This window comes from Entelurus aequoreus, linkage group LG08 (genome assembly GCF_033978785.1).
Source record: "Entelurus aequoreus isolate RoL-2023_Sb linkage group LG08, RoL_Eaeq_v1.1, whole genome shotgun sequence".
NCBI classification, from domain to species: Eukaryota; Metazoa; Chordata; class Actinopteri; order Syngnathiformes; family Syngnathidae; genus Entelurus; species Entelurus aequoreus.
This window is the reverse complement of record NC_084738.1, coordinates 73,549,106-73,571,970: the sequence shown is the minus strand read 5'-3', so window position 1 is coordinate 73,571,970 and position 22,865 is coordinate 73,549,106. Positions and strand designations below refer to the sequence as shown.

At 30.5% G+C, this 22,865-nt stretch overlaps 2 protein-coding genes across 3 annotated transcripts; one reads left to right on the top strand and one right to left on the bottom strand.

Annotated features, from left to right (window-relative positions):
• Positions 1-288: 288 nt before the first annotated feature.
• LOC133655220 (guanine nucleotide-binding protein G(I)/G(S)/G(O) subunit gamma-T2-like) lies at positions 289-11,710 on the bottom strand. 2 transcript variants are annotated; one of them, XM_062055188.1, is made up of 3 exons: positions 11,581-11,710; positions 11,420-11,508; positions 289-482 (listed from the first exon to the last, which is right to left on the bottom strand). In XM_062055188.1, the coding sequence occupies exons 2-3, from the start codon at positions 11,501-11,503 to the stop codon at positions 354-356; spliced, it is 213 nt and encodes a 70-aa protein (XP_061911172.1). In that variant the 5' UTR covers positions 11,504-11,508; positions 11,581-11,710; the 3' UTR covers positions 289-353. The 2 variants fall into 2 exon arrangements, with proteins under 2 accessions (XP_061911172.1, XP_061911171.1); XM_062055187.1 differs by having other exon boundaries at positions 11,420-11,667.
• Positions 11,711-15,460: 3,750 nt separating this feature from the next.
• On the top strand, positions 15,461-21,074 carry LOC133655219 (transmembrane protein 101-like). Its single transcript, XM_062055186.1, has 4 exons — positions 15,461-15,601; positions 18,467-18,647; positions 18,723-18,869; positions 20,686-21,074. Exons 1-4 carry the CDS (start codon positions 15,471-15,473, stop codon positions 20,992-20,994), a joined length of 768 nt encoding a protein of 255 aa, XP_061911170.1. The 5' UTR covers positions 15,461-15,470; the 3' UTR covers positions 20,995-21,074.
• The last annotated feature ends 1,791 nt before the right edge of the window (positions 21,075-22,865 follow it).

Below are 22,865 nucleotides of genomic sequence, written 5' to 3'. Positions count from 1 at the left end.
ATATATATATATATATATATATATATATATATATATATATATATATATATATCATTCACTTTATTCCACTTTTCAAAGTTTTCTTTTGTTGACAGTATCTTTAGAATGTGCGGTGGTGCCAAACAGAGCAGCCCAGTAACGGCTGACCCGAAAACTCTCTAATGGGATGAGGAGCAGCAGGAAGTGTTGCCGTGACAACACAGAAATCCTATTAGACGTCAAAGTAAGCGTTTAACCTGCTTTGTGCGTCACATGGTCAACCGTCAAGGAAGAAGAAGTCAGGGCACATTTGTTTGTTGACACTATTTAATTCCAAACGGACGTGCAGACATTGTACAGTAGGTGGCCAACTGCTATGTGACCACGCAGCCCCCCTTGTCCCCCTTGTAGGGGTTCTTGTCATCGGGGACCCCCTTGATGAGCGGGTCGTTGGGGAGCAGCGCCTCCACGAAGGAAATGGTCTCCGTGCAGTTGGCGCCCACCTGGAGGGAGAGACACACTTTTTAATCTGCTTTTTACCTGTTGTTCTACGCACTTTTTGTCAAGAAAACTTAGTTGTTCATGTGGCAAACACAACAAATATGCAATATTTGCCCCAAAAAAATATTCCACTTTGAGATATTTTCTATATTTCTATATTCTTGTACGGATCAATAATTCATAACAACCTTGGTTTTAATCATTATTATTTTTTGAGCTGAGACAGTAAAAATTTACAAATTTAAAATTTAAAATTAAATTAATAAATTAATAAATTAATAAATTAATAAATTAATCCCATTCAAATTGTTTGGGGATCCAAAAGGGCCTCTCATTAAAAAGTCATACTTATATATATATATATATATATATATGTATTTATTTATTTATTTTTTCTAAACTTTTAACACTTAAATCTCTCAATCAACTTCAGATCTATCTGCCGATTATACATGTTTTATTATTTTTATGTGGTTTTTGTTGTTTGCCCTTTTTGTCAAAGAAAACTTAGTTTTTCATGTGGCAAACACACAAATTATGCAATAATTCCCCCCCAAAAATTCCACTTTGAAATATTTTCTATAATTTTTTAGGTACTTGAAGCCTTGAATTGATCAATAATTCATAACAACGTTTAATTCATTTTTTTTTTTTTGAGCTGAGACAGTAAAAAAAAAAAAAAAAAGTATTAAATTAATAAATTAATACATAAATAAATAAATCCCACTAAATTGTTTGTGGATCCAAAAGGGCCTCTCATTAAAAAGTCATACTTTATATATATATATATATATATATATATATATATATATATATATATATATATATATATATATATATATATATATATATATATATATATATTTTATTTTTTTTAAACTTTTTTTTAAATTATTATTATTATTATTTATTTTTATTTATTTATTTTATTTTTTATTTTTATGTAGTTTTTGTTGTTTGCCCTTTTTGTCAAAGAAAACTTAGTTTTTCATGTGGCAAACACACCAAATATGCAATATTTTCCCCAAAAATATTCCACTTTGAAATATTTTCTATATTTTTTAAGTAATTGAAGCCTTGTACGGATATATATAAAAAAATCCCACCAAAATGTTTGACATTCTTCAAACGTCATACTTTTTTATTTTTTATTTTTTTTATATCTCTCGATCAATTTCTGCTGTATCGGTCAATTTTACATTTTTATTATTTTTGTGTTGGTTTTTTTTGTCTGTTGTACGCCCTTTTTGTCAAAGAAAAAAAATAAAAAAAGAAAAAAATTAAAAAATCCCACCAAAATGTTTGGGGATCTAAAAGGGTCTCTCTCTTTAAAACGTCATACTTTTTTCTTTTTTTTTTTTTAATTCTAACTTTGAACTCTTAAATCTCTCGATCAATTTCTGCTGTATCTGTCGATTTTACATTTTTATTATTTTTGTGTTTTTTTTTGGTCTGTTGTATGCCCTTTTGTCAAAGAAAAGTTATAATAACAAAATATGCAATATTTTCCCCCAAAATATTCCACTTTGAAATATTTTCTATATTTTTTTAAGTAATTGAAGACTCGTACAGATCAATAATTCATAACAAGTTTGGTTTTAATTCATTATTATTTTTTGAGCTGAGACAGTAAAAATAAATAAATCCCACTAAATAGTTTGGGGATCCAAAAGGGCCTCTCATTAAAAAGTCATACTTTTTTTATTTATTGTTTTACTTTTAACACTTAAATCTCTAGATCAGATTCAGATCTATTTGCAGATTATACATTTTTTATTATTTTTTATGTAGTTTTTGTTGTTTGTCCTTTTTGTCAAAGAAAACTTAGTTTTTCATGTGGCAAACACACCAAATATGCAATAATTTCCCCCAAAAAATTCCACTTTGAAATATTTTCTATATTTTTTTTAGATAATTGGAGCCTTGAATTGATCAATAATTCATAACAACGTTTAATATTTTTTGAGCTGAGACAGTAAAAAAAATATATATATAAAAAATCCCACCAAAATGTTTGACATTCTTAAAACGTCATTTTTTTTTATTTTTTTTTTACTTTTAACTCTTAAATCTCTCGATCAATTTCTGCTCTCTGTCGATTTTACATTTTTATTATTTTTGTGTGGTTTTTTTGTCTGTTGTATGCCCTTTTTGTCAAAGAAACTTCGTTTTTCATGTGGAAAACACACAAAATATGCAATATTTTCCCCAAAAAAATATTCCACTTTGAGATATTTTCTATATTTTTTTAAGTAATTGGAGCCTTGTACGGATCAATAATTCATAACAACTTTGGTTTTAATTCAATGTTATTTTTTGAGCTGAGACAGTAAAAATAAATAAATAGATAAATAAATCCCACTAAATTTATTGGGGATCAAAAGGGCCTCTCAATAAAAAGTCATCCTTTTTTTTTTTTTTTTTTACTTTTAACACTTAAATCTCTAGATCATCAATCACCGATTATAAATTGTTATTATTTTTATGTGGATTTTTTTGTTAGCCTTTTTTGTCAAAGAAAACTTAGTTTTTCATGTGGCAAACACACAAATGATGCAATAATTTCCCCCAAAATATTCCACTTTGAAATATTTTCTATATTTTTTAAGGTAATTGGAGCCTTGTACGGATCAATAATTCATAACAACGTTTAATATTTTTTGAGCTGAGACAGTAAAAAAATTTATATATAAAAAAATCCCACCAAAATGTTTGACATTCTTAAAACGTCATACTTTTATTTTATTTATTGTTTTACTTTTAACTCTTAAATATCTCGATCAATTTCTGCTGTATCTGTGGATTTTACATTTTTATTATTTTTAAGTGGGGTTTTTTTGTCTGTTGTATGCCCTTTTTGTCAAAGAAAACTTATAACAAAATATGCAATATTTCCCTCCAAAATATTCCACTTTGAAATATTTTCTATATATTTTTTAAGTAATTGAAGCCTTGTACGGATCAATAATTCATAACAACATTGATTTTAATTCAATATTATTTTTCGAGCTGAGACAGTAAAAAATGTTTAATAAATAAATAAAAAAATCCCACTAAAATTTTGGGGGTTCCAAAAGGGCCTCTCATTAAAAAGTCATACTTTTTTAGTTATTTTTTTTACTTTTAACACTCAAATCTCTAGATCAACTTCAGATCTATCTGCCGATTTTGCATTTTTTTATTATTTTTATGTGTTTTTTTTGTGTTTGCCCTTTTTGTCAAAGAAACTTCGTTTTTCATGTGGAAAACACACAAAATATGCAATATTTTCCCCAAAAAAATATTCCACTTTGAGATATTTTCTATATTTTTTTAAGTAATTGGAGCCTTGTACGGATCAATAATTCATAACAACTTTGGTTTTAATTCAATGTTATTTTTTGAGCTGAGACAGTAAAAATAAATAAATAGATAAATAAATCCCACTAAATTTATTGGGGATCAAAAGGGCCTCTCAATAAAAAGTCATCCTTTTTTTTTTTTTTTTTTTACTTTTAACACTTAAATCTCTAGATCATCAATCACCGATTATAAATTGTTATTATTTTTATGTGGATTTTTTTGTTAGCCTTTTTTGTCAAAGAAAACTTAGTTTTTCATGTGGCAAACACACAAATGATGCAATAATTTCCCCCAAAATATTCCACTTTGAAATATTTTCTATATTTTTTAAGGTAATTGGAGCCTTGTACGGATCAATAATTCATAACAACGTTTAATATTTTTTGAGCTGAGACAGTAAAAAAATTTATATATAAAAAAATCCCACCAAAATGTTTGACATTCTTAAAACGTCATACTTTTATTTTATTTATTGTTTTACTTTTAACTCTTAAATATCTCGATCAATTTCTGCTGTATCTGTGGATTTTACATTTTTATTATTTTTAAGTGGGGTTTTTTTGTCTGTTGTATGCCCTTTTTGTCAAAGAAAACTTATAACAAAATATGCAATATTTCCCTCCAAAATATTCCACTTTGAAATATTTTCTATATATTTTTTAAGTAATTGAAGCCTTGTACGGATCAATAATTCATAACAACATTGATTTTAATTCAATATTATTTTTCGAGCTGAGACAGTAAAAAATGTTTAATAAATAAATAAAAAAATCCCACTAAAATTTTGGGGGTTCCAAAAGGGCCTCTCATTAAAAAGTCATACTTTTTTAGTTATTTTTTTTACTTTTAACACTCAAATCTCTAGATCAACTTCAGATCTATCTGCCGATTTTGCATTTTTTTATTATTTTTATGTGTTTTTTTTGTGTTTGCCCTTTTTGTCAAAGAAACTTCGTTTTTCATGTGGAAAACACACAAAATATGCAATATTTTCCCCAAAAAAATATTCCACTTTGAGATATTTTCTATATTTTTTTAAGTAATTGGAGCCTTGTACGGATCAATAATTCATAACAACTTTGGTTTTAATTCAATGTTATTTTTTGAGCTGAGACAGTAAAAATAAATAAATAGATAAATAAATCCCACTAAATTTATTGGGGATCAAAAGGGCCTCTCAATAAAAAGTCATCCTTTTTTTTTTTTTTTTTTTACTTTTAACACTTAAATCTCTAGATCATCAATCACCGATTATAAATTGTTATTATTTTTATGTGGATTTTTTTGTTAGCCTTTTTTGTCAAAGAAAACTTAGTTTTTCATGTGGCAAACACACAAATGATGCAATAATTTCCCCCAAAATATTCCACTTTGAAATATTTTCTATATTTTTTAAGGTAATTGGAGCCTTGTACGGATCAATAATTCATAACAACGTTTAATATTTTTTGAGCTGAGACAGTAAAAAAATTTATATATAAAAAAATCCCACCAAAATGTTTGACATTCTTAAAACGTCATACTTTTATTTTATTTATTGTTTTACTTTTAACTCTTAAATATCTCGATCAATTTCTGCTGTATCTGTGGATTTTACATTTTTATTATTTTTAAGTGGGGTTTTTTTGTCTGTTGTATGCCCTTTTTGTCAAAGAAAACTTATAACAAAATATGCAATATTTCCCTCCAAAATATTCCACTTTGAAATATTTTCTATATATTTTTTAAGTAATTGAAGCCTTGTACGGATCAATAATTCATAACAACATTGATTTTAATTCAATATTATTTTTCGAGCTGAGACAGTAAAAAATGTTTAATAAATAAATAAAAAAATCCCACTAAAATTTTGGGGGTTCCAAAAGGGCCTCTCATTAAAAAGTCATACTTTTTTAGTTATTTTTTTTACTTTTAACACTCAAATCTCTAGATCAACTTCAGATCTATCTGCCGATTTTGCATTTTTTTATTATTTTTATGTGTTTTTTTTGTGTTTGCCCTTTTTGTCAAAGAAACTTCGTTTTTCATGTGGAAAACACACAAAATATGCAATATTTTCCCCAAAAAAATATTCCACTTTGAGATATTTTCTATATTTTTTTAAGTAATTGGAGCCTTGTACGGATCAATAATTCATAACAACTTTGGTTTTAATTCAATGTTATTTTTTGAGCTGAGACAGTAAAAATAAATAAATAGATAAATAAATCCCACTAAATTTATTGGGGATCAAAAGGGCCTCTCAATAAAAAGTCATCCTTTTTTTTTTTTTTTTTTACTTTTAACACTTAAATCTCTAGATCATCAATCACCGATTATAAATTGTTATTATTTTTATGTGGATTTTTTTGTTAGCCTTTTTTGTCAAAGAAAACTTAGTTTTTCATGTGGCAAACACACAAATGATGCAATAATTTCCCCCAAAATATTCCACTTTGAAATATTTTCTATATTTTTTAAGGTAATTGGAGCCTTGTACGGATCAATAATTCATAACAACGTTTAATATTTTTTGAGCTGAGACAGTAAAAAAATTTATATATAAAAAAATCCCACCAAAATGTTTGACATTCTTAAAACGTCATACTTTTATTTTATTTATTGTTTTACTTTTAACTCTTAAATATCTCGATCAATTTCTGCTGTATCTGTGGATTTTACATTTTTATTATTTTTAAGTGGGGTTTTTTTGTCTGTTGTATGCCCTTTTTGTCAAAGAAAACTTATAACAAAATATGCAATATTTCCCTCCAAAATATTCCACTTTGAAATATTTTCTATATATTTTTTAAGTAATTGAAGCCTTGTACGGATCAATAATTCATAACAACATTGATTTTAATTCAATATTATTTTTCGAGCTGAGACAGTAAAAAATGTTTAATAAATAAATAAAAAAATCCCACTAAAATTTTGGGGGTTCCAAAAGGGCCTCTCATTAAAAAGTCATACTTTTTTAGTTATTTTTTTTACTTTTAACACTCAAATCTCTAGATCAACTTCAGATCTATCTGCCGATTTTGCATTTTTTTATTATTTTTATGTGTTTTTTTTGTGTTTGCCCTTTTTGTCAAAGAAACTTCGTTTTTCATGTGGAAAACACACAAAATATGCAATATTTTCCCCAAAAAAATATTCCACTTTGAGATATTTTCTATATTTTTTTAAGTAATTGGAGCCTTGTACGGATCAATAATTCATAACAACTTTGGTTTTAATTCAATGTTATTTTTTGAGCTGAGACAGTAAAAATAAATAAATAGATAAATAAATCCCACTAAATTTATTGGGGATCAAAAGGGCCTCTCAATAAAAAGTCATCCTTTTTTTTTTTTTTTTTTACTTTTAACACTTAAATCTCTAGATCATCAATCACCGATTATAAATTGTTATTATTTTTATGTGGATTTTTTTGTTAGCCTTTTTTGTCAAAGAAAACTTAGTTTTTCATGTGGCAAACACACAAATGATGCAATAATTTCCCCCAAAATATTCCACTTTGAAATATTTTCTATATTTTTTAAGGTAATTGGAGCCTTGTACGGATCAATAATTCATAACAACGTTTAATATTTTTTGAGCTGAGACAGTAAAAAAATTTATATATAAAAAAATCCCACCAAAATGTTTGACATTCTTAAAACGTCATACTTTTATTTTATTTATTGTTTTACTTTTAACTCTTAAATATCTCGATCAATTTCTGCTGTATCTGTGGATTTTACATTTTTATTATTTTTAAGTGGGGTTTTTTTGTCTGTTGTATGCCCTTTTTGTCAAAGAAAACTTATAACAAAATATGCAATATTTCCCTCCAAAATATTCCACTTTGAAATATTTTCTATATATTTTTTAAGTAATTGAAGCCTTGTACGGATCAATAATTCATAACAACATTGATTTTAATTCAATATTATTTTTCGAGCTGAGACAGTAAAAAATGTTTAATAAATAAATAAAAAAATCCCACTAAAATTTTGGGGGTTCCAAAAGGGCCTCTCATTAAAAAGTCATACTTTTTTAGTAATTTTTTTTACTTTTAACACTCAAATCTCTAGATCAACTTCAGATCTATCTGCCGATTTTGCATTTTTTTTATTATTTTTATGTGTTTTTTTTGTGTTTGCCCTTTTTGTCAAAGAAAACTTAGTTTTTTATGTGGCAAACACACAAAATATGCAATAATTTCCACCCAAAAATTCCACTTTGAAATATTTTCTATTTTTTTATGTACTTGGAGCCTTGAATTGATCAATAATTCATAACAACGTTTAATTCATTATTATTTTTTGAGCTGAGACAGTAAAAAAAATAAAAATATTTAAAAAATCCCAACTCTCTCTTTAAAACGTCATACTTTTTTAAAATTGTTTTAACTTTGAACTCTTAAATCTCTCGATCAATTTCTGCTGTATTTGTCGATTTTACATTTTTATTGTTTTTGTGTGTTTTTTGTCTATTGTGTGCCCTTTTTGTCAAAGAAAACTTATAATAACAAAGTATGCAATATTTTCCCCCAAAATATTCCACTTTGAAATATTTTCTATATTTTCTGAAGTAATTGGAGCCTTGTACGGATCAATAATTCATGACAACATTGATTTTAATTCAATATTATTTTTCCAGCTGAGACAGTAAAAAAATTTAAATAAATAAATAAAAAAATCCCACTAACATTTTTGGGGGATCCAAAAGGGCCTCTCATTAAAAAGTCATACTTTTTTTTATTTTATTTTATTTTTTTTAACTTTTATCACTTAAATCTCTAGATCAACTTTACATCTATCTGCCGATTGTACATTTTTTATTGTTTTTATGTGGGTTTTTTGTCTGTTGTATGCCCTTTTGGTCAAAGAAAACTTAGCTTTTCATGTGGCAAAATGTCCCCCAAAATATTCCACTTTGAAATATTTTCTATATTTTTTTGAGTAATTGAAGACTTGTACGGATCAATAATTCATAACAACTTTGGTTTTAAATCATTATTATTTTTTGAGCTGAGACAGTAAAAAAATAAAACATTTTTAAAAAATCCCACCAAAATGTTTGGGGATCTAAGAGGGCCTCTCTTTAAAACGTCATACTTTTCTTTCTTTTTTTATTTTAACTCTTAAATCTCTCAATCAATTTCTGCTGTATCTGTCAATTTTACATTTTTATTATTTTTATGTGGTTTTTTTGTCTGTTGTACGCCCTTTTTGTCAAAGAAAACTTAGTTTTTCATGTGGCAAACACAAATTATGCAATAATTTCCCTAAAAAAACTTCCACTTTGAAATATTTTCTATATTTTTTTAAGTAATTGAAGCCTTGTACGGATCAATAATTCATAAAAATTTGGTTTTAATTCAATATTATTTTTTGAGCTGAGACAGTAAAAATAAATAAATAAATACATCCCATTAAATTGTTTGGGGATCCAAAAGGGTCATACTTTTTATATAAATATTTTATTTATTTATTTATTTTTACTTTTAACACTTAAATCTCTAGATCAACTTCAGATTTATTTGCCGATTATACATTTTTTATTATTTTTATGTGGTTTTTGTTGTCTGTTGTCAAAGAAAACTTAGTTTTTCATGTGGCAAACACACAAATGATGCATTCATTTCCCCCAAAAATTTCCACTTTGAAATATTTTCTATATTTTTTTAGATAATTGGAGCCTTGAATTGATCAATAATTCATAACAACGTTTAATTCAGACAGTAAAAATAAATATATATATATATATATATATATATATATATATATATATATATATATATATATATATATATATATATATATATATATATATATATATATATATATATATATATATATATATATATATATATATATATATAAATCCCACCAAAATGTTTGGGGATCTAAAAGGGCCTCTCTCTTTAAAAAGTCATACATTTTTCATTTATTTATTTTTTTACTTTTAACTCTTAAATCTCTCGATCAATTTCTGCTGTATCTGTCGATTGTACATTTTTATTATTTTTATGTGTTTTTTTTGTCTGTTGTACGCCCTTTTTGTCAAAGAAAACTTAGTTTTTCATGTGGCAAACACACCAAATATGCAATATTTTCCCCCCAAAAAAATATTCCACTGAGATATTTTCTATATTTTTTTAAGTAATTGAAGCCTTGTACGGATTAATAATTCATAACAACTTTGGTTTTAATTCATTATTATTATTTTTTTTAGCTGAGACAGTAAAAATAAATAAATCCCACTAAATTGTTTGGGGATCCAAAAGGTCCTCTCATTAAAAAGTCATACTTTTTTAAAATATTTTTTTTATTTATTTTACTTTTAACACTTAAAGATCAACTTCAGATCTATCTGCCGATTATACATTTTTTATTATTTTTATGTGGTTTTTGTTGTTTGCCCTTTTTGTCAAAGAAAACTTAGTTTTTCATGTGGCAAACACATAAAATATGCAATAATTTCCCCCCCCCAAAAAAATTCCACTTTGAAATATTTTCTATATTTTTTTAGTTCTTAAAACGTCATACTTTATTTTTATTTTATTTTTTCTACTTTTAACTCTTAAATCTCTCGATCAATTTCTGTTGTATCTGTCGATTTTACATTTGTATTATTTTTATGTGGGTTTTTTTTGTCTGTTGTACGCCCTTTTTGTCGAAGAAAACTTATAACAAAATATGCAATATTTTCCCCCAAAATATTCCACTTTGAAGTATTTTCTATATATTTTTTTAAATCATTGAAGCCTTGTACGGATCAATAATTCATAACAACATTGATTTTAATTCAATGTAATTTTTCCAGCTGAGACAGTAAAAAAAAAAAAAAAAAAAAGATTAAAATCCCACTAAAATGTTGGGGGATCCACACATTAAAAAGTCATACTTTTAAAAAAAATTTTTTTTTTTTTTAAGAAATAAATAAAAAAATCCCACTAAGATTTTGGGGGATCCACACATTAAAAAGTCATACTTTAGAATTGTTTTTCTTGTTTAATTTTTTTTTTTTTTTAAACAAATAAATAAAAAATCCGACAAAAATTTTGGGGGATCCACACTTTAAAAAGTCATACTTTAAAAAAAAAAAAAAAAAAAAAAAAAAAGATTAAAATCCCACTAAAATGTTGGGTGATCCACACATTAAAAAGTCATACTTTTTTTTATTTTATTTTTTTTTTTTTTAAGAAATAAATAAAAAAATCCCACTAAGATTTTGGGGGATCCACACATTAAAAAATCATACTTTAGAATTGTTTTTCCTGTTTAATTTTTTTTTTTTTTTAAACAAATAAATAAAAAATCCCACAAAAATTTTGGGGGATCCACACTTTAAAAAGTCATACTTTAAAAAAAAAATTAAAAAAATTAAATAAAATAAAAATATTTTTATAAAAAAATTTAAGAATCCCACTAAGATTTTGGGGGCTCCAAAAGGGCCTCTCATTAAAAATTCATACATATGTTTTCTTTTTTTAAAAACTTTTAACACTCAAATGAAAACATCAAGTTCAGATCCATCTGTCAATTACACATTTTTCTTATTTTTATGTGTTTTTTTGCCCTTTTAGTCCATAAAAACTGAGTGGAGTACTTAGCAGGAGACCCACCGGAGTCCTGGGTGTGCTCACTTCCTTCTTCAGCTGGTCCAGCTCCATCTTCAGGATTTCTTTATCTGACATGTCCCGAGCCATCCTGGCTGCAGAGAGAAGACAAACCACCACTTCCGGGAACTGAGGTCAAGAAAACGGCGGTACGGCGCGGCGTTTACCTGCTGAATGGCGGGGGTCCTCAACGAGCAGAGAAGAGTAGTCTTAAGATCTCATGGAGCGACCCGACTTGTCTCCTCCTCACGCCGACTGACCTCCTCTTCATCGGCTTGTCGCCAATCCCCGTGATTGGATTAAACAATCAGGAGGCGCCATTTAGTGAGCAGGAAGTGGAGAGGGCGCAGAAGGTGTACGCTGAGGACTTATCCGGCATGCACCATTCACCAATGTCATTCGGTTCTTGACCCGGGGTGTTGCGAGGGGGAGAGATGGGGGTTTTCTTTGTGTGCAAGGAGTTGGCTTTTCCGTTGGAATGCCAGATCAACTAGAGTAGCCGATATGAATGTATGGGTTAAGTTGACCTTCTATAGCTTTAGTAAAACTTGAAAATATTCCAATTCTGTCTTGATGGTCCTTCTTACTCAGCATATATGTCATCGAAAGAACTTGGGATTGACCAGTAACTTAGATTCCCTGGGAGGAAGAGCTGGTCGACGCAACAACGCTCTTACAAACGATCAGAAGTCACACAAAAAATCCTTAAGGGGAACTGCACTTTTTTTTGCCTTTTGTTATACACACTGCAAGTATATATATAATGTAGTAACAGACACCTTCATAACAATATGTAATATGTACAATATACACACTGCAAGTATATATATATAATGTAGTAACAGACACCTTCATAACAATATGTAATATGTACAATATACACACTGCAAGTATATATATATAATGTAGTAACAGACACCTTCATAACAATATGTAATATGTACAATATACACACTGCAAGTATATATATAATGTAGTAACAGACACCTTCATAACAATATGTACAATATACACACTGCAAGTATATATATGTATAATGTAGTAACAGACACCTTCATAACAATATGTAATATGTACAATATACACACTGCAAGTATATATATAATGTAGTAACAGACACCTTCATAACAATATGTAATATGTACAATATACACACTGCAAGTATATATATAATGTAGTAACAGACACCTTCATAACAATATGTAATATGTACAATATACACACTGCAAGTATATATATATAATGTAGTAACAGACACCTTCATAACAATATGTAATATGTACAATATACACACTGCAAGTATATATATATAATGTAGTAACAGACACCTTCATAACAATATGTAATATGTACAATATACACACTGCAAGTATATATATAATGTAGTAACAGACACCTTCATAACAATATGTACAATATACACACTGCAAGTATATATATGTATAATGTAGTAACAGACACCTTCATAACAATATGTAATATGTACAATATACACACTGCAAGTATATATATAATGTAGTAACAGACACCTTCATAACAATATGTAATATGTACAATATACACACTGCAAGTATATATATAATGTAGTAACAGACACCTTCATAACAATATGTAATATGTACAATATACACACTGCAAGTATATATATATAATGTAGTAACAGACACCTTCATAACAATATGTAATATGTACAATATACACACTGCAAGTATATATATATAATGTAGTAACAGACACCTTCATAACAATATGTAATATGTACAATATACACACTGCAAGTATATATATAATGTAGTAACAGACACCTTCATAACAATATGTACAATATACACACTGCAAGTATATATATGTATAATGTAGTAACAGACACCTTCATAACAATATGTAATATGTACAATATACACACTGCAAGTATATATATAATGTAGTAACAGACACCTTCATAACAATATGTAATATGTACAATATACACACTGCAAGTATATATATATAAATGTAGTAACAGACACCTTCATAACAATATGTAATATGTACAATATACACACTGCAAGTATATATATATAATGTAGTAACAGACACCTTCATAACAATATGTAATATGTACAATATACACACTGCAAGTATATATATATAATGTAGTAACAGACACCTTCATAACCAGGGTTGGCCCGTGGCATAGGCCGTATAGGCAAATGCTAAGGGCGCCGTCCATCAGAGGGCGCCACGCCAGTGCCACAAATGTTAGAGAGAAAAAAAAAGAATAAATAAAAAAGTTGGTACTATTATTTCTAAATACAAAAAATAAGCCCACGTTAATTAAAATGCAAAGAAAAGCCTATTTAACAGAAATATTATGTTACAACATTACGCCCCCTCCCCCCGCACGGTGCGCCCCCTCCCTACCCGTATCATGACTCTTTTTGAACGTCACCACATCAAAAAATCAACACAAGATGTCAAAACGGCCAAAACTGTCAGGTGCCCAGGGAAGAAAAAAAGAGAAAAGAAGAGGACAAACGAGAAAAAGACAGAGGTAGCAGGTAGGTAACGTTAGCCTACATGAAATTATTTGTCTGTTACAGAATGTGATAGTAACCTGGCTTTTTAGCATTAAGCTAATGTTACATGATTCGGCAATTGCTAATCAATAAATAGCTAGTTCTGTTTTAACGTCGGGTTAATATTGTGGAGGGGGCTAAATTGTTATGGAAAATAATAATGTAACGTTAGGTAATTACAGTACTCCCACCTTACATTCCTCAGGGACATTTGTATTAGATCTTTTAAGCAGGTGTTTTTTGTTGACATTGTTATTGCCTTCTGGTTAGCTAATGTTTGCCCTGCAGGTAATAGTCACTTTTCCACCCCTTTATATATTAGGTATAGTTGTAAGCCTAGTTGTTAAAGTGCACATCATTAATGTTAATTAAGCAATATCACATGAGAGGGAATGCTGTTTTTTTAATTTGAGCACTGCTGTGATTCGGTTAAAGATAATCATAACATAACATTCTCATATAATATGTTCATTTGCTTTCTTTAAGTAAAAACAAAAGGTCAAAGACAAAGCTATTCGGTTTCTTGTGAGTATATACACTTCACTGCCGATGTTGGGAGGGGGGGGGGGGGGGGGGGCGCCACCTAAAATCTTGCCTAGGGCGCCAGATTGGTTAGGGCCAGGCCTGTTCATAACAATATGTAATATGTACAATATACACACTGCAAGTATATATATAATGTAGTAACAGACACCTTCATAACAAGTGTTTAATGCCTACAAAGCATGTACAGTAGGTCCACTAACATTGATCCCAAATGTAACCTTTCGAACGGGAGTCGTCACCTTGTAAGCCAGTTTACAGGATCTGGGTTAGTCTCTTCTGCCGCAGCTTAAGTCCGGTGACGTCACTGTGGATTTAGACCGGAGATGTGACCTTCGCTAACAATTTGACAGTTTTGAACAGCTTCTTTAAGTCAACGATCAAAAAAAAACTGATTCGCAGTTGTGAGCTGTTCGTTTGGGGGCCCTTTTTTTAAATCCACCATCCTTTTAGGGGGCGCCAAATTGCAGAATGTAAAAAAAAAAAAAAAATTTATAAAAAAATAAATAAAACTATTTTAATAATAATAATAATAATGTGTAAATAAAATGTATGCATAATGCCCACTCTGTACACTTATTTGGAACGTTTTCTTAACCCTCATTATCTATTGTCCGAACAGAATCATGTATTATAACGAGAACCACTACTTTTAGGTTGCTAAGCAACCTGGATGTAAATAAAGACGATCCTCCGTCTTTAAAATGTAAATATTGGTACACAATATTGGCGTAATAGCAACATTTTCCTGCATAGCCCCGGGCACCACTTCCGGCAACAGTTCCCGCCGACAGCCAATGGGATGACCGCCTTTTGCCAGCACACAAACCAGCCTTCAAACTAAGAGCTTCGAATGACTCTCTTAGGCAAGTTTATAGCGATTGGACCGGATGCGGACTCTTACTTTGACACGTGCAGTTCTTCCTGTCGTGCCGTCGACGGAGAGTGTCACAGCCATGGCGGTCCCGAGTGGGAAGCAGATGTTGAGGTTCCTGTGCCAGTTCGGAGCGTTTATCTTGACCCGTTTCGGCTTTTGGAACTGCTTCTGTATGCTCATGCTGTTCGCGGAACGAGCCGAGTCCAAAAGGTAAAAAAAACCCAAAAACATAAACAGCAGCGCCTTTAAAAGGAGCTGTTTGGCTAAATTAGCCGGTGAGCTATCGTCGGACCGCTTAATTTGGTGCGCAAACACCTCTCGTCCATGTCGTAATTAAATGACGTCATTTAAATACATTGAATTTAAGTATTTATTTAAAGAGTACTATGTTGCTGTTTTTAACTTGTGGTTTTGTATGGTGGGTGTGTGATTGACACACCCTACAAGTTGCCCTGTAATTACTACAAAAAACATTTTCTCCCATTCATGCTCGCAAAACTTTTCTTTAAATAAATTTTTTTAAACACCCAAAAAACAGTACAATATATTTTTTTTAAAGAACGAGAAATTGCAGTTTGGAAGGCTGAAGTGCCAATAAATACAGTCTATTATACAGCATTATTCACATGTGCATAACATAAATACAGTCTATTATACAGCATTATTCACATGTGAATAACATAAATACAGTCTATTATACAGCATTATTCACATGTGAATAATATACAGTCTATTATACAGCATTATTCACATGTGAATAACATAAATACAGTCTATTATACAGCATTATTCACAGGTGAATAATATAAATACAGTCTATTATACAGCATTATTCATATGTGAATGATATAAATACAGTCTATTATACAGCATTATTCACATGTGAATATCAATACAGTCTATTATACAGCATTATTCACATGTGAATAATATAAATACAGTCTATTATACAGCATTATTCACATGTGAATAACATAAATACAGTCTATTATACAGCATTATTCACATGTGAATAATATAGTCTATTATACAGCATTATTCACATGTGAATAACACAAATACAGTCTATTATACAGCATTATTCACATGTGAATAATATAAATACAGTCTATTATACAGTATTATTCACGTGTGAATAATATAAATACAGTCTATTATACAGCATTATTCACATGTGAATAATATCAATACAGTCTATTATACAGCATTATTCACATGTGAATAAAATAAATACAGTCTATTATACAGCATTATTCACATGTGAATAACACAAATACAGTCTATTATACAGCATTATTCACATGTGAATAATATAAATACAGTCTATTATACAGTATTATTCACATGTGAATAATATAAATACAGTCTATTATACAGCATTATTCACATGTGAATAATATCAATACAGTCTATTATACAGCATTATTCACATGTGAATAAAATAAATACAGTCTATTATACAGCATTATTCACATGTGAATAACACAAATACAGTCTATTATACAGCATTATTCACATGTGAATAACATAAATGCAGTCTATTATACAGCATTATTCACATGTGAATAATATAAATAGTCTATTATACAGCATTATTCACATGTGAATAACATAAATACAGTCTATTATACAGCATTATTCACATGTGAATAATATAAATGCAGTCTATTATACAGCATTATTTACATGTGAATAACATAAATACAGTCTATTATACAGCATTATTCACATGTGAATAACATAAATACAGAATTATACAGCATTATTCACATGTGAATAATATAAATAGTCTACTATACAGCATTATTCACATGTGAATAATATAAATACAGTCTATTATACAGCATTATTCACATGTGAATATAAATACAGTCTATTATACAGCATTATTCACATGTGAATAACATAAATACAGTCTATTATACAGCATTATTCACATGTGAATAATATAGTCTATTATACAGCATTATTCACATGTGAATAACACAAATACAGTCTATTATACAGCATTATTCACATGTGAATAATATAAATACAGTCTATTATACAGTATTATTCACATGTGAATAATATAAATACAGTCTATTATACAGCATTATTCACATGTGAATAATATCAATACAGTCTATTATACAGCATTATTCACATGTGAATAAAATAAATACAGTCTATTATACAGCATTATTCACATGTGAATAACACAAATACAGTCTATTATACAGCATTATTCACATGTGAATAACATAAATGCAGTCTATTATACAGCATTATTCACATGTGAATAATATAAATAGTCTATTATACAGCATTATTCACATGTGAATAACATAAATACAGTCTATTATACAGCATTATTCACATGTGAATAATATAAATGCAGTCTATTATACAGCATTATTTACATGTGAATAACATAAATACAGTCTATTATACAGCATTATTCACATGTGAATAACATAAATACAGAATTATACAGCATTATTCACATGTGAATAATATAAATAGTCTACTATACAGCATTATTCACATGTGAATAATATAAATACAGTCTATTATACAGCATTATTCACATGTGAATATAAATACAGTCTATTATACAGCATTATTCACATGTGAATATAAATACAGTCTATTATACAGCATTATTCACATGTGAATAATATAGTCTATTATACAGCATTATTCACACGTGAATAATATAAATACATTATACATTTACAGTACATGTACAGTCAAAAGGAACCAGTATTTATTTTCATATTAATCCCTGTGTTTGAAGAGAGCGCAGTTTGTGTGCTCATTTTGCATAGTCGAATATCTTTGTTTTATTCATGTTTTTACCTAAGTTCGAATTGGCCGTTTCTAAAATGGAGAAAGACGTCAATGTCTCTTGTTTTCATGTTAGCATTTAAGCCAAGTCCTGAGTGTATGGAATTGTGGTCCTCAATCAGAGATTTATGATCATTTCCATTGAAAAACGGTACTACTGTGGCTCTGTATTTATAGTCGGGCTAATCTCTCCACACATCAACTAAGTAAATGTCTCCAAAATAATGACTATCTTGTTGTTGGCAGGAAGCCAGACATCCTTGTGCCCTACCTGTACGTAGACATGGGGGCGGCGGTGCTGTGTGCCAGCTTCATGTCGTTCGGCGTGAAGAGGCGGTGGTTCGCCATGTGCGCCGCCATCCAGCTGGCCGTCAGCACGTACGCGTCCTACGCGGGCGGGCAGGTGCACTACGCCGAGTGGCTCAAGGTGATACGACTCCACGATAATGGTAAAGAGTGAAAAGGACCACAATGCAAACATGGCGCCCGCCTCTCCCCGCAGGTGCGCATGTATTCCAGAGCGCTCGCCATCATCGGAGGCTTCCTGATCCTGGCCAGCGGGGCGGGCGAGGTGCACAGGCAGAAAGCACGCAGCAGGTCCCTGCAGTCCACAGGACAGATCTTCCTGGGGGTCTACCTCATCTGCATGGTGAGACCTCGGCACGCCTTGAACACTTACGCAAGTCTTGAATGGGTTGACTTTGTAGGTCTTCAAATGTAGAACTGCGCCTCGTCTCCGTTCAGGATTGTCTCCCCTACATGTTTATTTCCCCTCCTGTAAAATGTCAAATGATATTTTTTAACAACATAGAAGCAGTTTGATAGCTAAATGAATGGGTGCTAAAAAAGTGCTGCAGCTATAAATCCAGCAGAGGGCGCTGTTTCACAAGTCAATGCATTACTGTACTATATTGTATGTACTATACTGTATGTACTATATTGTATGATTGTCATTGTCCTCATTTCAATGCCTTTCATATAGAGACATATACATACTGTATATATACATACTCATTATATATATATATATATATATATATATATATATATATATATATATATATATATATATATATATATATATATATATATATATATATATATACATACACGTACATATACGCTAAATGAGTTGGTGGGCCTCCTTGGTTGGTCTCATTAAACGAAATGGTCAGCCACATTAAACGAGATGGTGGGCCAAATTAACCGAGATGGTGGGCCACATTAAACTAGATTGTGGGCCTCCGTAAACGAGATGGTGGGCCAAATTAAACGAGATGGTAGGCCTCCGTAAACAAGATGGTCGGCCACATTAAACGAGACGGTGGGCCTCCGTAAACAAGATGGTCGGCCACGTTAAACGAGATGGTGGGCCAAATTAAATGAGATGGTGGGCCTCTGTAAACAAGATGGTCGGCCACAATAAACGATATGGTGGGCCAATATTAAACGAGATGGTGGGCCTCCGTAAACGAGATGGTGGGCCTCCTTAAACGAGATGGTAGGTCTCCTTAAACAAAATGGTCAGCTACATTAAACGATATGGTGGGCCTCATTAAACGAGATGGTGGGCCTCCTTAAACGAGATGGTAGGTCTCCTTAAACGAAATGGTCAGCTACATTAAACGAGATGGTGGGCCTCCTTAAATGAGATGGTAGGTCTCCTTAAACGAAATGGTCAGCTACATTAAACGAGATGGTGGGCCTCCTTAAACGAGATGGTGGGCCTCCTTAAACGAGATGGTGGGCCTCCTTAAACGAGATGGTAGGCCTCCTTAAACGAGATGGTAGGTCTCCTTAAACGAAATGGTCAGCTACATTAAACGAGATGGTGGGCCTTTGTAAACGATATTGTGGGCCAAAATAAACGATATGGTGGGCCACCTTAAATGAGATGGTGGGCCTTTGTAAACGATATTGTGGGCCAAATTAAACGAGACGGTGGGCCTCCGTAAACGATTGTAAACGATATGGTGGGCCAAATTAAACGAGATGGTGGGTCTCCGTAAACGATATGGTGGGCCAAATTAAACGAGATTGTGGGCCTCCGTAAACGATATGGTGGGGATCCTTAAATGAGATGGTGGGCCACACTAAACAAGATGGTGGGCCTCACTAAACGAGATGGTCAGCCACATTAAACGAGATTGTGGGCCTCCATAAACAAGATGGTGGGGCTTTGTAAACGATATGGTGGGCCAAATTAAATGAGATGACGGGCCCCATTTAACGAGATTGTGGCCCCCATTAAACAATGTGGCAGGCCACTTAATGGACGCGACAGGTCACATTAATGACATGGCGGGTAGCAAGCCATTAAATTGACAGTGGGCCACATTAAATGATGTGGCGGGCCAGATTTGTGATTTAGTATATGAGAAAGACGCTTTGTGGCTTTTTTCTTGATGTAAAGTGTGACAATAGCAAGGGTGTAAGCTGACCGCAGTACCTTTGGCGTCCACCAGGTGTACTCTCTGCAGCACAGCAAGGAGGACAGGCTGGCCTACCTGGACCACATCTGGGGGGGCGAGCTGGCCCTGGTCCTGCTGGAGGTCACGCTAGGCGCGCTGGCCCTGGCCTTCCTGTCGGGCTGCTACGTGCGGCAGGCGGCGCAGGTCCTGGCCACCGTCCTGCCGCTCCTCATCCTGCTCACCGACGGCAACCTGAGCTACTGGCACCACACCCGCAAGGTGGAGTTCTGGAACCAGATGAAGCTCATCGGACACAACGTGGGCATCTTTGGCGCCGTGCTCATCCTGGCCACCGACGGCTGACCTTTTTATTACTGGAACCGTGCTGTAAATATCCTGCGCTTTTTATACGTGTGTTAGTTTCATGTCATTAAAAGGAACTCATTCAATATTTGTGTACTTTCTATCATTTAAATAAGCTTGATTGAGGTAATAAATCCATCATTTTTACAGTGTTTGGCCTAAATTAAGCATTTTTAAGCATAGCTAAATGAACCAAAAATATCAATACTACTGCAGTATTTTCATGAGATGACACCACAACAATCAGAACACTGTTTAGTATCGTGGCTGCTGATTGGCTCTCAGGCAGCGTGTCCATATTGATATATGAATTAACACTTTTATGAGTGGTGGCCTTTTGGGTTCCCGAGACCTTTAGTGTGATTTATTTTTTTAACTGGAATTGTTAAAAAAATATTGAATTAAAATCAACATTCATTTTTGACCTACTTAAGTCTCCAACTACTTTACATCTATTTTGAGAAATGGTTTCAGGAAATATAGCATATTTTGTGTTTAAAAAATAAAAAACGGTTTTCTTTGAAAACTTTTTATAAAAAAAATAAATTAAAAAAAGTGAAGTTGATCAATAGATTTTTGAAAGTGGAAAAAAAATATTTTTACCATTTTGGGGGGCCTTTGAAATCTCTTTTGTTGTTGTTGTTTTAATTAAAAGCAACATTATTTAATTTTTGACCTACTTAAGTCTCCAACTACTTTACATCTATCTATTTTGAGAAATGGTTTCAGGAAATATAACTTTTTTTGTTTTTAAAAAATAAAAACGGTTTTCTTCGAAAACATTTTTTTTATAAAAAAAATCAAACAAAATGTGAAGTGGACAATAGATTTGTTTTGAAAGTGACTTTTTTTTTACCATTTTGGGGGGCCTTTGAAATCTTTTTTTTTTTTTTAAACAGTCATTGTTCAAAAAAGAATGAATTAAAAGCAACATTATTTAATTTTTGACCTACTTAAGTCTCCAACTACTTTACATATATCTATTTTGAGAAATGGTTTCAGGAAATATAACTTTTTTGTTTTTAAAAAATAAAAACGGTTTACTTCGGAATTTTTTTTTAATTAAAAAAAAAAAAAAAGTGAAGATGATCAATAGGTTTGTTTTGAAAGTGAAAAAAAAATATTTTTACCATTTTGGGGGACTTTTTAAATCTTTTTTTTTTTTTAAACAGTCATTGTTTAAAAAATAATGAATTAAAAGCAACATTATTAATTTTTGACCTACTTAAGTCTCCAACTACTTTACATCTATCTATTTTTAGAAATGGTTTCAGGAAATATAGCATATTTTGTGTTAAAAATTAAAAAACGGTTTTCTTTGAAAACTTTTTATAAAAAAAAAAAAAAAAAAAGTGAAGTTGATCAATAGATTTTTGAAAGTGGAAAAAAAATATTTTTACCATTTTGGGGGGCTTTTGAAATCTTTTTTTTAATTTTTTTTTTAAACAGTCATTGTTCAAAAAATAATTAATTAAAAGCAACATTATTTAATTTTTGACCTACTTAAGTCTCCAACTACTTTACATCTATCTATTTTGAGAAATGGTTTCGGGAAATATAACTTTTTTGTTTTTAAAAAATAAAAACGGTTTACTTCAGATTTTTTTTTTTAATTAAAAAAAAAAATCCGAAGTAAAGTGAAGATGATCAATAGGTTTGTTTTGAAAGAGAAAAAAATATATTTTTACCATTTGGGGGGGCTTTTTAAATCTTTTTTTTTTTTTTTAAACAGTCATTGTTCAAAGGTTTGTTTTGAAAGTGAAAAAAAAATATTTTTACTTTTTTGGGGGGCCTTTTAAATTTTTTTTAAACAGTCATTTAAAAAATAATGAATTAAAAGCAACATTATTAATTTTTTACCTACTTAAGTC

Bases quoted from the DNA above. Each gene is read 5' to 3' on its own strand.
- LOC133655220 (XM_062055188.1), bottom strand. From the start codon at position 11,503: ATGGCTCGGGACATGTCAGATAAAGAAATCCTGAAGATGGAGCTGGAC. The intron at 483-11,419 runs GTGGGTCTCCTG...CTCTCCCTCCAG, and splicing joins TGAGCACACCCAGGACTCCG to GTGGGCGCCAACTGCACGGA.
- LOC133655219 (XM_062055186.1), top strand. From the start codon at position 15,471: ATGGCGGTCCCGAGTGGGAAGCAGATGTTGAGGTTCCTGTGCCAGTTC. The intron at 18,648-18,722 runs GTGATACGACTC...CTCTCCCCGCAG, and splicing joins ACTACGCCGAGTGGCTCAAG to GTGCGCATGTATTCCAGAGC. The intron at 18,870-20,685 runs GTGAGACCTCGG...GGCGTCCACCAG, and splicing joins GGGTCTACCTCATCTGCATG to GTGTACTCTCTGCAGCACAG.